Genomic DNA, 13,825 nt, shown 5'->3' on the forward strand with positions numbered 1-13,825 from the left:
GCTCCACTGACTTACATGCAGATGCACAGAACTTTTACACGTCGTTTGGAGACTTGCGAAACCGAAACGCCGCCAGTAAAAAGACCAGCGTCAGAACACAATCCTCTCTACGACTGCTCAGATGCCCAAAGAGATTTCCCTCCAGGTAAGTGTGCTCAGGATCGGAGCCTTAGAAAGGAGCGGAATCTCCCATCTCTTCCGCTGCTGGTGCTGCTACTTCCCCTTGAGCAGACTCCCCCTCTCGTCATCAGCGTGCGCGCTCCCGATCCACGCTGCCGGTCGGCGCGCGCGTCCTCCCCAGTTCCCTTCGCTCTATGGGTCTTTTTTGCTGCCGCTGCTAACGCCATGATCTTCCTGCTGGCCCTGTTTGCCAGCATCTTCCAAACAGGTGAGCGTTGCTGAGATCTGGGGGTGCCTGACCAGCCCTTCCCTCTCTTTGTAGCTGGGTCATGCTGAATTGCATATCTCTTTCTTTTTCCATCGGGAAACAACGCCCTGTGCCTGCCTTCTACCCCGCCCGCCCCCAACTGGCTGAGTCAACTTTCGCCAACCTGGTGCCTTCCAGATAAAAATACACAAACATAAAAATAGCCCTATTGGATCAGACCAAACGGGGCCCATCTCCTGTTCCCACAGTGGCCAACTAGATGCCTGTGGAGAGTGCTTTTTCTGGGGGCATAAGGTAAAGGGACCCCTGACCATTAGGTCCAGTCGCGGCTGACTCTGGGGTTGCGGCGCTCATCTCGCTTTATTGGCCGAGGGAGCCATCGTTTGTCCGCAGACAGCTTCCGAATCATGTGGCCAGCATGACTAAGCCGCTTCTGGCGAACCAGAGCAGTGCACGGAAACACCGTTTTACCTGCTAGGTTGGCAGAAGCTGGGACCGAACAACGGGAGCTCACCCCGTCGCGGGGATTCGAACCGCCAACCTTCTGATCAGCAAGTCCTAGGCTCTGTGGTTTAACCCACAGCGCCAACACCAGCCGCTCTGGGCGGCTCCCAACAGAATATAAAAAACACAATAAAACCTCTTTTTTGTTGTTAAAAAGTGTGGCACTTACTGTAGGAACTTAATGGTGAGTACCAGCACCTATTTTTCTAGAGGAAAAAAAAGCACTGCCTGTGGGAAAACTGCAAGCAGGACCTGAGTGCAATAGTATTCACTTGTGATTTCCAGAAATCCTGCCCCTCCTCAGCTGCACAACATGTATTGCATGCCCCCCTCAATATATATACATTAAATCTCTCTTTCCCCCTTATTTCCCAGCATTCACCGGTGTAAATGAACGCACCTTCCTGGCCATTAAGCCAGATGGGGTACAACGGCATCTGGTTGGAGAGATCATCCGACGCTTCGAGAAGAAGGGCTTCAAACTGGTGGCCATGAAGCTTATGCAGGTCAGGATACTTGGCTGAGTACCTAAGCTCTTTGTCGAGAGATGGATGGGGAACCTTTATGACCCAGTTGACCACATCTTCATCTTCCTGCCATCTCCACCTCCATTCTGTGGGCTAACGTAGGGTTACCCACTTGTCAATCATTGGACACCAGGTGATTGACAAGTGGGTTGTCCCATCCATCTGTCAAAGGTGGCTCATGGTGGGGGAGAGACAACAACCAAGAGGGATTGAATTCCCTGTGTACCAGGCGTCCAGTCCTGCTTTCTATAGGCATTGGGATGGAAGCAGCTGATTCAGCCACAACTCTACCTGCCACACACCTTGCTTCACATAGGATGCCAAGTGTAGAGGAAATGACTATGTTTTGGGGGAAATTGGCTTATAGGCCAAATGAGGGGTGCCTGGTGGGCCAAATTTGGCCTGAAGACCAGAGACCTGGAGGTTGAAGGCTACACACCAGGGCGGTTTGATCGCACCCAGTGTTGTATATTATCTTTGAATGCTATCATTCTATTTTTGTGTTGGGGGTTATTCTCTATATTTTGTTGGTTTATTCATTGAAATTATAAACTGCCTTTCTACCACAGCACCCAAGGCAGTTTACAAATTTAAAGGACCACAAAAGAACATTTAAAGTTGGTGGGGTGGTGGAGAAAGGGCAATTCAGCTAGAACAGGGCCTGTTGTTGCCTCTGCCTGCTTCCCTAGTTAAAACCGATTAAATTAGTTTGGCTTATTTGTATTGCCTTATCTAACATTGTATGTAAGTATTTTCTGGATTCATTGACATCATTGTTATTTTAAAAAAATCAAAGTTCTTTTTTTAAGTTCCTAATGTTTAAATTGTTCTTAATTTTGCATGGTTCTATTTTTTGGTTTGTTTGCTGGGTTGTGAGACGCTTGGGGCACAATTCTGTGGGAAAGTGGCGTATAAATCTATAAACTGATGGTGGTGATAATGATGCTGACTCAACTGTTAATTTCCTGATCTTTGATTATCACCATAATCCTAGGAGATTTTACTCCCACCCTTCAAGCAAGTTCCCAGGGCAGTTTACACACACAAAATAAAAGACTGAAAACAGTCAAAACATACTAAAAATCAGCAAAATTGTTTAAAGAACTACACAACGTTGATCAAGTCTGTGGCATGTGTTTGACCACGTGTTCATCCTGGAAGACCTGCTTCCTGCCTTGTAGACCTTTTCCCACTTGGCCTGGGAGGGTGGGGCCCTGACAAACTCCAACTACCAAAGCTGGAGTATTATTTTGGGATTTTTTTGCGGGGGGTGGGGTGTTGGGGTTGTTGATGTTGATTTTTTGTATCTTTATTTTGGATCCTATGATTTATGTGGCAATTCTTCAACTCGTGCACTTTTTGATGTTTGGTTTAATGTTTTATGACTACTTTTGCTATGTTTGTATTTTGTAATTTTTTAATACGATTTCAACTTTGGAAAGGCAGCATACAAATAAAATGATTGATTGATTGATTGATTAGGCTTCTGAAGACTTGTTGAAGGAGCATTACATCGCCCTCCGTGAGCGTCCTTTCTATAACCGTCTGGTGAAATACATGAGCTCTGGACCTGTTGTGGCCATGGTGAGTGAAATAACAAATGCATTTTGCTATGAGAGCCAGTGTGGTGTAGTGGTTAAGAGCGGTAGTCTCGTAATCTGGTGAACCGGGTTCGCGTCTCCGCTCCTCCACATGCAGCTGCTGGGTGACCTTGGGCCAGTCACACTTCTTTGAAGTCTCTCAGCCCCACTCACCTCACAGAGTGTTGTGGGGGAGGAAGGGAAAGGAGAATGTTAGCCGCTTTGAGACTCCCGAAGGGGAGTGAAAGGCGGGGTATCAAATCCAAATTCCTCCTCCTCCTCTTCTTCTTCTTCTTCTTCTTCTTCTTCTTCTTCTATGTGAGGGTCTTGAGAGGCCCCTATCTCCTAACACATCTATATTTTCTAACAATACCCAAGTATAGAAGAGCAGTCTTGTTGGCACGTTCTGACATTTTACCCTCCAGGATCCCAGACAGCAGAACACTGGGGGGGGTGTTGTGAAACCTTATAAGAAATATTTTCTCTTTGAGAAGAGAGGGAGGCTCATCACTTCCCTCTTCCCCGGGACTCCTAATGTTTTCTCAAGTGGTTTAGCAGAACAAGGCCACTGGCACTGAGAAGGTTGCCTTTTCCATTGGTTTTCAAGCAAGTGGGTCACGGTTTGATCTAAGGCAGGTGACACCAGCAACAGCACGACCACCGTCCAAATAGGCAGCAACAAACAAAGAAAGGGCTCCCCAAATGTGCGATAGGACTAAAGGTGTGTATCGGGTCACCAAAAGGTTGAATGCTAGTGGGGTTTTTTCTTCCCTTCACCCCAGGTTTGGCAGGGACTGGAAGTGGTAAAGACAGCTCGTGTCATGATTGGCGAAACTAACCCAGCAGATTCGAAGCCTGGGACTATCCGAGGTGACTTCTGCATTGAAGTTGGCAAGTGAGTGAAAACCTCGTTTACTTTTGGGGCAGTTCTCTCTTCTGAGCGTTTTGTGTGATTCCGGCAATGCAACTATTGGTCCACCACAGCAAGGAATGGGGGCTCAGCCAGGTGCTGTTTTCTGCCTGAGATAATCTAAAACTGCATTCCTGTAAACGGAGTGGAAACTAAATCAGAGGATGATTTAAAAAAATAAATAAATCAGGAAGGCCTTTTTGTTTCTGCATTAGGAGATAGGGGCATCGTTCACACATGCTGTGTGTCTAGCAAAGATAATCAAAATCCTGTTTAGTGTAAATGTTTCAGATTGGACTGTGCACTAGAACTAACCAAATTCCAAACCAAATCAGGCTAATTTGGGTGGACAAGGGCTTACTGTGACATGTGGATACAGCCAATGTGGATTATGGGTTTGCAAGTAAGAAGGAAACATTTTTGTGTGAACATGGGCCAAAATTAAGCTGCCTCCCAGTAATGTTAGAAATGACCTCCAGCTTCATAGATTTGAGAGGCAAGTGGAGTATTTTTGCTTCTTCCAGGGTTTATTGTTAGCGTGTCCCTGCCTGCCAATACACATGCTGTTAACACAGTCCTTCCTGTCTGTGAGCAAACACCCTCCCTCAGCAAAACGGACTTTTTATAAGGGAAAGAAAGAGAGCTGGGAAAAATGGGGCAGGAGGGAAGCAGCAGGAGGTGGGAAACAAACAGCAAAGAATTGGAAAGAATTGGAAAATAAGAAGACTCTGATGAATCATTGCATAACATTATAAAAATGGAAATGGAATTTTTTCATCCCTTTTTCCCTACCCTATTAGGAACATAAGAAGCTGTTGTATAGAGCCCAAATCCACACCATACATTGTGGGAACTGTAGTTTGTCAAGGGTGCTGATAGTTCTTTGGAGAGCCCTATTCCCCTTGCAGAGCTCCAATTCCCAGTTTCCTTTGCAGAGGGATTTATGATTAGACCTCTCTGAGAACGGTAGCTCTGTGAGGGGAATCGGGGGTCTCCTCTCAGCACCATGAACAGTTTCCCAGCAGTCTTTGGGAGAAAGCAATGACGGCTTAAAGTGGAATCGCAGGACTTTAAATGTATGGTGTGAATGTGACCAGTCACATCATTTGTCCATCTGGCCTATCATCAGCTCTCCAGGATTTGGCAGGAGCTTTTTCTGTACCTGTCAATTGAAACCTAGCTCATCGTACTCATATATGCCCAACTGCACAAGAACTTAGTTAACTCTGGCACAATGCATCCAGCTGCACCGTGGGATATACTTGTTCCTTTTCCCTACAGGAATGTGATCCACGGGAGCGATTCGGTGGAGAGCGCCCAGCGAGAGATCTTGCTCTGGTTCCGCACAGATGAACTGGCCTGTTGGGAAGACAGTGCAGATCACTGGATTTATGAGTAAGGCAGAGCAGCTGAAGCCCGGCCCCCTCTGCTGCTGTCACAAAGGCACTGCACAAACCCGTCCATTCCCTTTCAGCTTATCTGGGATTCCCCTGGGTAGCTTTCTTTTGTTGAGTTGGGTGGGGAAGAGAAAAGGTGGGAGTATTTTAGATCTGAACGAACATATCATGTCAGTTTAACAGCTAGTAATTTAATTCCCTTTCTCCCTGCCTCCCCAGCCCCCAATTATAGCCTTTTTGGGGCAATATTAGAGAAATCTGCGCTATTAAACCAATATGGAAAAGCACACACCAGGGGGATTCCAGTTCTCTTTTCTCACTTTTAGAATGTATTTTCAAAGGGCTTCATTGGTGGTTTTCCTGCTGCCTCCCAATCCAAGCCTGCAAAGACTACCCCACTATGTTAGGCCACAGTTTTACTAGCTACAGGGCACAGACCCCACTTTGCAATCCTAGTCAGCGGATTGCCTGGGCTTGCATACTGCTATCCGCAGCATCTTTGGGGTTGCAAAGCACCATGCCTCTGGCCACAGGGGTTTTATTTCAAACCACACAGGCGAAAACAGGCCACCCAACATAATTGCGACATCAGGTGGCTGGCCCTTCCTACTTTCCCAACTTGGCCCATGGGAAGGGTGGGGGAAATACAGATCCAGCCTGCTGCCCCTGCTCTTTCCAAAAGGAAACATCAAATAAGACAGAAGCAAGGGGAGCTCTGCTGTTTCGCTTTACTTAAGCAGCAGCAAATACAAACAATTGCTCGCAGCTAGCAATATCCGGCGGTTGAGCAACAGGGCTTATACAGCTGCTGTTACGTCCTGCTCTCTCTCTCTAGTGAATGCAATTTCTTTTGGGGCAATGACTTGAAATGCAGAATTCACGCTGCTTGTATCTCATACCCGCCCCACTTTCTCCAATAGTCCAGGACGGCGGGGGGGGGGGAGGGGAGCTGCTTTAGTGCATGTTTTATCTTAGGGATGGCAAATATTCAGGTCTCCAGATGTTGGAGCCTCCATCACCTCTGACTGTTGGCCATGCTGTCTGGAGCTGATGGGAGTTGGAGTCCAACAACATTTGGAGGACCACTGTCCACCTGTGTTGTTTTTTAAAATAATCTTATTCACAGCTGACAACTATTCAGTAGGAACAGAATGCTGGGATTTGGGAGCGGAAGATGGCATTTCAGGAGGCCTCTGATAGAGTGGAAACAGCCAAATCCCATTAAGTTGGGACCTGGCTGGAGAAGTATTGTTCCTAGGCTATCATGGTTCCTGTGTTTTCCTCTGGGATCTTTCATCCCACTGCATGTTACTGTTCTTCCAGATATTTCCCAAAAGGAGATTGTTTACATCTATAAATATGTACAGGGCTACTTTTTAAATACTGGCTGCGTTTTGCTTTTGTAAAATAAATTTTGGGAAAAGGCAATCGTTTTTACTCTGTGTCTGTCAGGGTGGTGTATCTTGGAAAAGGGTGTGGATGGCTGGCTGGGAGTACAGAACAAGGGCAATTCATACTTGCACCATATTGTTGCAGGTGACCCCCCCCCCCGCCCCATCACTTGGGTGTGCACCATCAAAAGATGCAATAAACGTCATGGCAGTAGCTCCTTAAAAATACCACTTCTAGTGTGTGTTTATCAATGCTCTCGAATCTGTGATGTTAACACATTTTTTTTTATTACATACAGAACAGATATGGTCATCTTTTGGATAGCGTATAAGGGACAAAGCATAGGGAGAGTGGGGTTGTTTTTTCATACAGCAGTCTCTTTACATCTTTAGACCAAAACAGCAGAGTTGACAGGCCTTAAGACACTTTTAAAAAATTCCTTTTATAACATACAAGTTAACTTTACATACATCACAGTGGAGATGTGGCGGGGAGGTGTCTGTAAGTCAAATCAGCTTTTATCTTGCCGGCAGGTAGCTATCAGGAGTCAACAGCCAGCACTGTGAGGCTTTCTCCCCATAGCTATGCCTCTCCCTCCCCCCGCGTCCCCCCCCCACCTTGAACATGTGCTTCTTTTCAATGAAAACGTAACTTCAAACTGTGAAAGGTTCTTTGGGCATATATTTGTAGGCAGGGGAGGCAAAAGGAGCAGTATCCTGACTAATAAATGCTGGGAACTGAGAACTGCTGGAGGCTTTGCAGTTGTATCTGTTGTTTTTGTTTTAAAAAGACCATACCTTGGTTCAGTTCTGCATGAGGAAGTAATCCTGCTCTCGGGTCTTTTGGCAACAGGTAGATCAGTTTTAAAACCTGGCACCCTGTCAGACGCCACATGCTCGCCCTCTAAACTGCAGTGGTGCTGTAGGGATAGGGCTTTGGGGGCAGAAGTTATGGGACCCAGACCCAACTCAGCAGAATGAGCAGGCGCCCCCCCCCCCAATACAGCTTACTTCAGAAATGCAGTAAGTGAAGCAATACATGTTCCCATCTAAAGGTCTGCCGGGCTGGGAGACCATTAAGGCCAGAGTCTAAAACCACCTAGCTGCACCATTGCTAAGTAGTGCCTAAGCCAAAGCTGCCCACCCCACCGGTCCTCACTTTTCAAAATCCGACTTTCCTTTCTCTCTCCTCCCAGGCTCTGCTGTTATCAGGTTGCTCTCCAGGTCACGTTAGTTTCCTCCCAGCCCCTCCAAAAGGTATTTCACCCCCAGAACAGACTGAACAAAATAAGAACATAGGAAGCATAAGAATAGTCAGGCAAGTAGTCCATCTAGCTTAGTATTGTCTACACTGACAGGCAGGAGCTTTCCCCAACTCTACCTGGAGACATCAGGGCTTTTATTTATAACCCAGGACCTTTTGCATGTAAGGCAGATATTCTACCTGTGAGCTACAGGCCCTGTGTCGCCTTCCCAGCTCCCCTCTCCCCCACTTCAGAGCAAGTGGTACAAGATCTGCTTCATTCTCTCCTTAATTGGGATAAGCACAGAGGGTTAGCTGCTTTATGTCTTTTGCCCTCTAATGAACAGAGATTCAACTCCACCTGGACTGTGGCCATCTTTCTGAGCAGAGCACTGGGGTAGCAGTGGGGCAGGAATGGTGGTGGTGGTGGTGGGGAATGTGACAGGATAGATTAGTGGTATTACTTGCTAACTTGCCCCAAGAGAATGGCAAATCTTGGCTGATGGCACTGCTGTTTCAAATGGAATAATGAAAGTGTCTTAACAATCTGCTCTTCTCTCTCCTGCACACTATTATTTCATCAGTAGTCTAGAAAACAGCTAGGATATGCTGGCATTGGGAAACAAAACCCTTTCCGTAGGAGCACTATCAGGAGGCGGTCTGGCTCCTTGTTTACTGAAAAGCCAACCCCAAAGGGTTAGGACCTCCTTGTGACATGGAAAATAACAAGTGTTAGCTGCGCTCAGTGAAATTGTTGATATCTCCCTAGTGTGTCTGGTAGGGTAAGGCCTAAGTATGTCTGGTAGGGTAAGGCCTAAGACCGAGAGTGGCCTGAAATCTGGAAACTAAATGGACAGAATAAAAATAAGGGAACCTAGGAAGCTGCTTTTACAGCAGCTGAGACTTTCCATTTTGCCCAGTACCATGTAGACTGACTGGCAGTGGCTGTTCAGAGTCTTATGAAGAGGTCTTTCCCACCACCCGCTCTCTTCTTGATCATTTTTTAAACTGAAGATGGCAGGGACTGAATGTTCTTCCTGCAAAGCAGATGCTCTGCTCCTGATACCTGTTCCCTCCGCCTTTGCTACCTACCCTGTAAGCCTCACTCTCTTTCTCATCATGAATAAAGCCCCCATTTGATCTCAAGCCTTGCTGCAGCTACTTAACCACATTTTGTGCTCTTTCAAATCAAACTACCCCAATGACTTCACTAGCCTTCTAGATTTCCTCTCTCCTGCTCTTGGCGAAAAATTATGGGTCAGAGATCAACAATGTCGACTTGCAAGTCGCAACGTCCTCCCCACCCACCAGCTTTACCGCTTAACGTCTCTTTCTTGTTTTTTCTTCATCTCGGTTTGTTGTGCGGAACCCACAGACCTTTTCAGCCTTTGCCATATTTCTTTCATCTCTGTGTACATTCTGTGGCTCTGGGTGGCTTTGAGTAAGCAAGTGACATAAAACCACACATAAGAGTAGGGGTCCCTGCACAGGTCCAGCTTGTGGCCAGGTGTTAAGGAATGGAGCTGTAAGGCATTCGATATGTGTGCCATGGTGCTTGTGTGCCTGCCATACCCAAGCTACTACTCTCAGCACACAAGAAAGGGGGTTAAGTCACAGCGTGGTACGGTTGACTGGATTGGGGCAAGTGTTCCCACAAGCTGTTCAGACTATGACTGGACTTCCTTTTTAGTCTATGTTTTCTCAGACCTCATTCAGGCATGGAGAAAGAAAACATTGCCTACAGAGGCAGGCAGGGGAGGCCTGAGAGATGCAAAAAGAAAAAGAAAAAAGCCTGCAATAGTCTCCCTCTGCTGCAAAGCGCACAAAGAAAGGGGCACGTGGACAGTCCAAAGCTTTGACTCTACCAAGAACTGCCAGGAAGTTGCCCCCCCCCCGTCTCTCTAAGGAAGACCAACCTCCCTCTCTAAAAAACCTTGGTCTCCCCTGGCTTCAAAGAAAATTAAAACATGAAAGGTTCTGTGAGATTTAAATAAGACGTTAAGAGCACTTAACATTTCTGGGCTTCTTCCTGCTGCTTCCTCCCACAGCCTTTAAAGTTCATCAGCCTCTGAACTGCCTACGGCAGAAACCTCCTTATATCCCAGAGGACCAGCTGTTTACAACTTCATCTCAAGCAGCAATCCACTCCCAGTCACTGGTGCCGAGTCACGATGCATGAGACGGGGCTCACTGGCTGGGATGGAACTGCCACTGGATGTGGCAGGGTGGGGGCAAGAGAAGGGGAGCAACAGGTGGGATGCGTGTTATGAGTGTGCACACCTGCCACCAACCTGGTGAGCAGCCAGCGCCCTAACTTGCATGCCACAGCTGTTGGCGCTGCTTTCTCAACATCCTCTCCCAACAAGACCATCTCTGCTTCCTCTCTTGCTGCTTCTAGAAGCCGCTTAACAAAGGACCAGTGTCTTCTCCTCAGCTCCTTTCCCCGTTTCTTCATTTCCCCAGCCCATCCTCCCCAAGCACATACCTCTCCACCGACTGCCTTGCTCCATCTCCCCCAAGTCCAAGTCTGCTTTCATTGGTTTCAATACATGTCATGGAGAGGGAGGGGCCTAGTCTCCATCTTGACTGCTTGCTTTCCTGAATTGCCTGCAAGATACATTTGAATACCTCTTGAGAGCCAGTTGCAGCACCCAAGTCTCCATTGGGGCCCTAGTGGAGCAGCACAAGGTAAAGGAGCAGAAAGCACACCTTGGTGGCCTTTCAACAGCAGAGGACTTCCCAGTTCTTTCAATGACTCTCCACGTACCAGCTAAACATACATATTGCCTTCCTCTCCATCAGCACACCACCCACTGCTACAAAGAGCTGGAGATGCCCGTTCCACCTTCAAGTCTACCAATTGTGCCTCTAACCTGAATTATTAACTATGATATTTGTTAGGCTTGAATCTTCCCCTTCCTCTAAGGAGTTCAGAACTGGGCACACTGGGACTCTCAAAGAGGTCTTCCATAAATAGAATCACAGAAGTATAAAGTTGGAAGGGACCATAACCTCCTGCAAAACCCCAACGTGGGGTTCAAACCCATGACCCTGAGATTAAAAGTCTCATGCTCTACCAACTTGAGTTATGATTTTAAGTGCCCAGGCCCAGATCTAAACAGCTTCAGCGGTGGAAGCCCATCATGTGCCTGTGGTCCGTCTCTGGGCACTGACACCCCGCTGTTGACTTCCATACCACAGTCTTCCCAAACGCATCCATACGCTCTTTTGGATTCCCAACCTCCCAATTTATCCCAGATAATCCCCTGTGAGCAGGTCCCATAGAGAGACAGCGAAGGAGACGAGGTTGGAATGTTTGCTTTGTTATGATGGGATCCATCTCTCTAGTCCTGGTTTGCAGACCAGTGCATGCCTCCGTGGTGGTGAAGTGGGCAGGGGCAAGAGCCGGCAAACATCTTAGTTCTTCCCTGCGGGCAGATGAAGGAAGGAGGGAGGGGACCGTCTTGAAAACCTCGTCCAAGCCAAGTCCACTCTGCCTGTGCATCTCTCGTTGCCTCACTTGGGGGCGGAGGGGCCTTCATTGCCATGGTTCTCCCCCTTTGGAAAGCTGGCAGTAACCCAGCCGTTTTGGAAAGCATGCAGGCCCAAGATGAAAGCTGCAAGTTTGGAGGTTAGATGAGGGAGGGAGCCGCTATCCAGTGCAGGAGCTGCTGCGGTTGGTTGTCTGGGGCCTCGGTTTTCCAGCAGTAGGAGAAATGCAGGAGTTCTGGTATGTACATACTGGCATTCCGGGAGTTTGGGGGGATCAGAGGGGAGAGAGTTATAATTGGCAGAAAAAGAAAAGACAAGAGTAGCTCATTCGGGGATGTAGGAAACTTGCCACACAATGATGTGGCTCCGTTCAGCCTTGGAGAGGATGGGCTTGACTTGGGTGGCTTCTCCTGCGTTTTCCTCCGTCTCGTCATCTTCCCCATCACCTGTGGAGAGACCTTGTACAATGAATGGAAGAGAAGAACACGGAAGCACCAAAGCTCCACCAAGCAGGCCTCCCAATCATTAGTAATAGGTACCATTTACATAGCATCTTTAGATGCCTGAGAGTGCTTTGCATACATCATTATAATCTTTACCCCAACTCTGTAGACCCAAGTTATCCAAGTTCTGCAAATGGAGAGCTGCGGAGTGGGAGAGGTCTAAATTCATCTAGTTCTCCTGAGCAGAAAGCTTGATTCAGGTCATCCATGGTGTGTCTGCATTACATATTCATACTGATTTTTAATTGTGGTTTTATTGCTTCTTTTTATTGTAGTACAATAAGAAATGAGATAATTACAGAAGCAATTAAAAATACAATTAAAAAACACACCTTATTTAGCACAGCACATTTCCATTGCTACAACAGGTCAAAAAAATCACTAAAGTGATCCACCAAGACTCTCAAGCAACTTCTAAGTGGTCTATGCAAGCAGGGGAGTTGGGGAACTGCTGAGTCTGTGGCAGAGGAAAGGATGGAAGCAGGATGTCCTGTGCTGTAACTCTCAAAGGGCCAAACAAGATATGGATGTTTGCCATGGTGTGGTTGCTTTTTCTTTTAACAAATAGATGATGTGAGAGGGAAGTATGACTCAGAGGGGGACTATGGCATGGAGAGAAGGGCCATTCATCCCTTCGTCCCTGCCGCAATCCCAATCAAAATCAGGGCTCTTTGCACCAGCTATGGACAACGGCAGGACAACTCAGAACCCCTAAACTACAGGACACGCTTAAAGTGGTACATATGAATGTGATATGCCTCTGAAGACGGTTCGGAAACTTCAGCTAGTGCAGAATTCAGCGGCCAGGTTGCTCATCAGAGCAAGACGGTTTGAGCATTATTACACTGATCCTGGTCCAACTGCACTGGCTACCAATTAGCTTCTGGGTACAATTCAAAGCGCTGGTTTTGACCTATAAAGTCTTAAACGGCTCAGGACCGCAATACTGCAAGGACCGCCTCTTTCCATATGCACCTACCTGGACCCTGAGATCATCTTCTGAGGCCCTTCTTCGTGTGTTGCCCCCTTGAAAGGTCCAGAGGGTAGCAACACGAGAATGGGCCTTCTCTGCAGTGGCTCCCCATCTGTGGAATGCTCTCCCCAGGGAAGTTCGCCTGGCGCCTTCATTACACACCTTTAGGTGCCAGGCAAAAACGTTCCTTTTTAACCAGGCTTTTGGTTGATCCGATTTAAAATGTGTGTTTTTTTTGGGGGGGGGGCTATTGGGTTGTTGTTTTATTTTTATTAGGTCTTTTGTGGTTTCATATCTTGATTTTATTCTGTGAACTGCTGTGAGACCTCCAGGTATAGGGCGGTATATAAATTCAATAAATAATAGAAATTTCTTCCTTAGCCACTCTGCGCTAGCTTGTCCTTTACTCATAGCTGCTCTGCACAATGAGGATATATATGTAAAAGAACTCACCAATCCGGAAGTCAATGTACCCTTCCCCACCACTGAGCACCAGGACGTTCTTCAGCTTCTGGCCCTCGGCCTCGATGGTGGCTGTGCTGGGGTTCTCGGAGGGGCTGTCTAGCACACTCCCGTTCAGTGTTGCCAGAACATTACCTGAAAGAATCCAGAGCTTGTTCTGAGCAGCTGAGATATACTACTGAGCTTTGGGCAACCAAAATGACGGAGGATAAGGCTATCAACACTACTATCATCCTGATGGGTCTTACATCCAATGTCACTGGCAGAATGGCCCCAAAAGTTACTGGGAATCACCCATGGCGAGAATGCTGTTTGCACTCAAGTCCTTTTGGGTTTCTCACTGGGGCATGTGGTTGACCCCAGTGAGAAAAGGATGCTGGGCCAGATAGCTATGCCCTGGACTTGATCCAGCAGGGCGATTCTTAAGATGTTCTTGAACATCATAGGAAAGGCCA

At 47.3% G+C, this 13,825-nt stretch overlaps 2 protein-coding genes across 16 annotated transcripts in view; one reads left to right on the forward strand and one right to left on the reverse strand.

Moving 5' to 3' along the window:
- The window catches only part of MAPK8IP3 (mitogen-activated protein kinase 8 interacting protein 3), an 82,764-nt gene that overhangs the window by 9,146 nt on the left and 59,793 nt on the right, over positions 1-13,825 (reverse strand). For 14 of the 15 annotated variants that reach the window (XM_080981802.1, XM_080981795.1, XM_080981804.1 and 11 more), the window contains 2 exons: positions 13,362-13,505; positions 6,964-11,878 (listed from right to left, as the gene is read on the reverse strand). In XM_080981802.1, the coding sequence (XP_080837928.1) occupies positions 11,757-11,878; positions 13,362-13,505 (266 nt within the window). In that variant the 3' untranslated portion in view covers positions 6,964-11,756. Of the gene's footprint in view, positions 1-6,963; positions 11,879-13,361; positions 13,506-13,825 lie in introns of those variants that run through there. The other variant, XR_013979584.1, reaches the window with a different exon arrangement.
- On the forward strand, positions 242-6,734 carry NME3 (NME/NM23 nucleoside diphosphate kinase 3). The gene is made up of 5 exons (XM_080981846.1): positions 242-388; positions 1,268-1,398; positions 2,902-3,003; positions 3,782-3,894; positions 5,191-6,734. Exons 1-5 carry the CDS (start codon positions 346-348, stop codon positions 5,306-5,308), a joined length of 507 nt encoding a protein of 168 aa, XP_080837972.1. The 5' UTR covers positions 242-345; the 3' UTR covers positions 5,309-6,734.

This window comes from Podarcis pityusensis (genome assembly GCF_964106645.2).
Source record: "Podarcis pityusensis genome assembly, chromosome: 14".
Lineage (NCBI taxonomy): Eukaryota > Metazoa > Chordata > Lepidosauria > Squamata > Lacertidae > Podarcis > Podarcis pityusensis.

Bases quoted from the DNA above. Each gene is read 5' to 3' on its own strand.
- NME3 (XM_080981846.1), top strand. From the start codon at position 346: ATGATCTTCCTGCTGGCCCTGTTTGCCAGCATCTTCCAAACAG. The intron at 1,399-2,901 runs GTCAGGATACTT...TTGATTGATTAG, and splicing joins TGGCCATGAAGCTTATGCAG to GCTTCTGAAGACTTGTTGAA. The intron at 3,004-3,781 runs GTGAGTGAAATA...CCTTCACCCCAG, and splicing joins CTGGACCTGTTGTGGCCATG to GTTTGGCAGGGACTGGAAGT.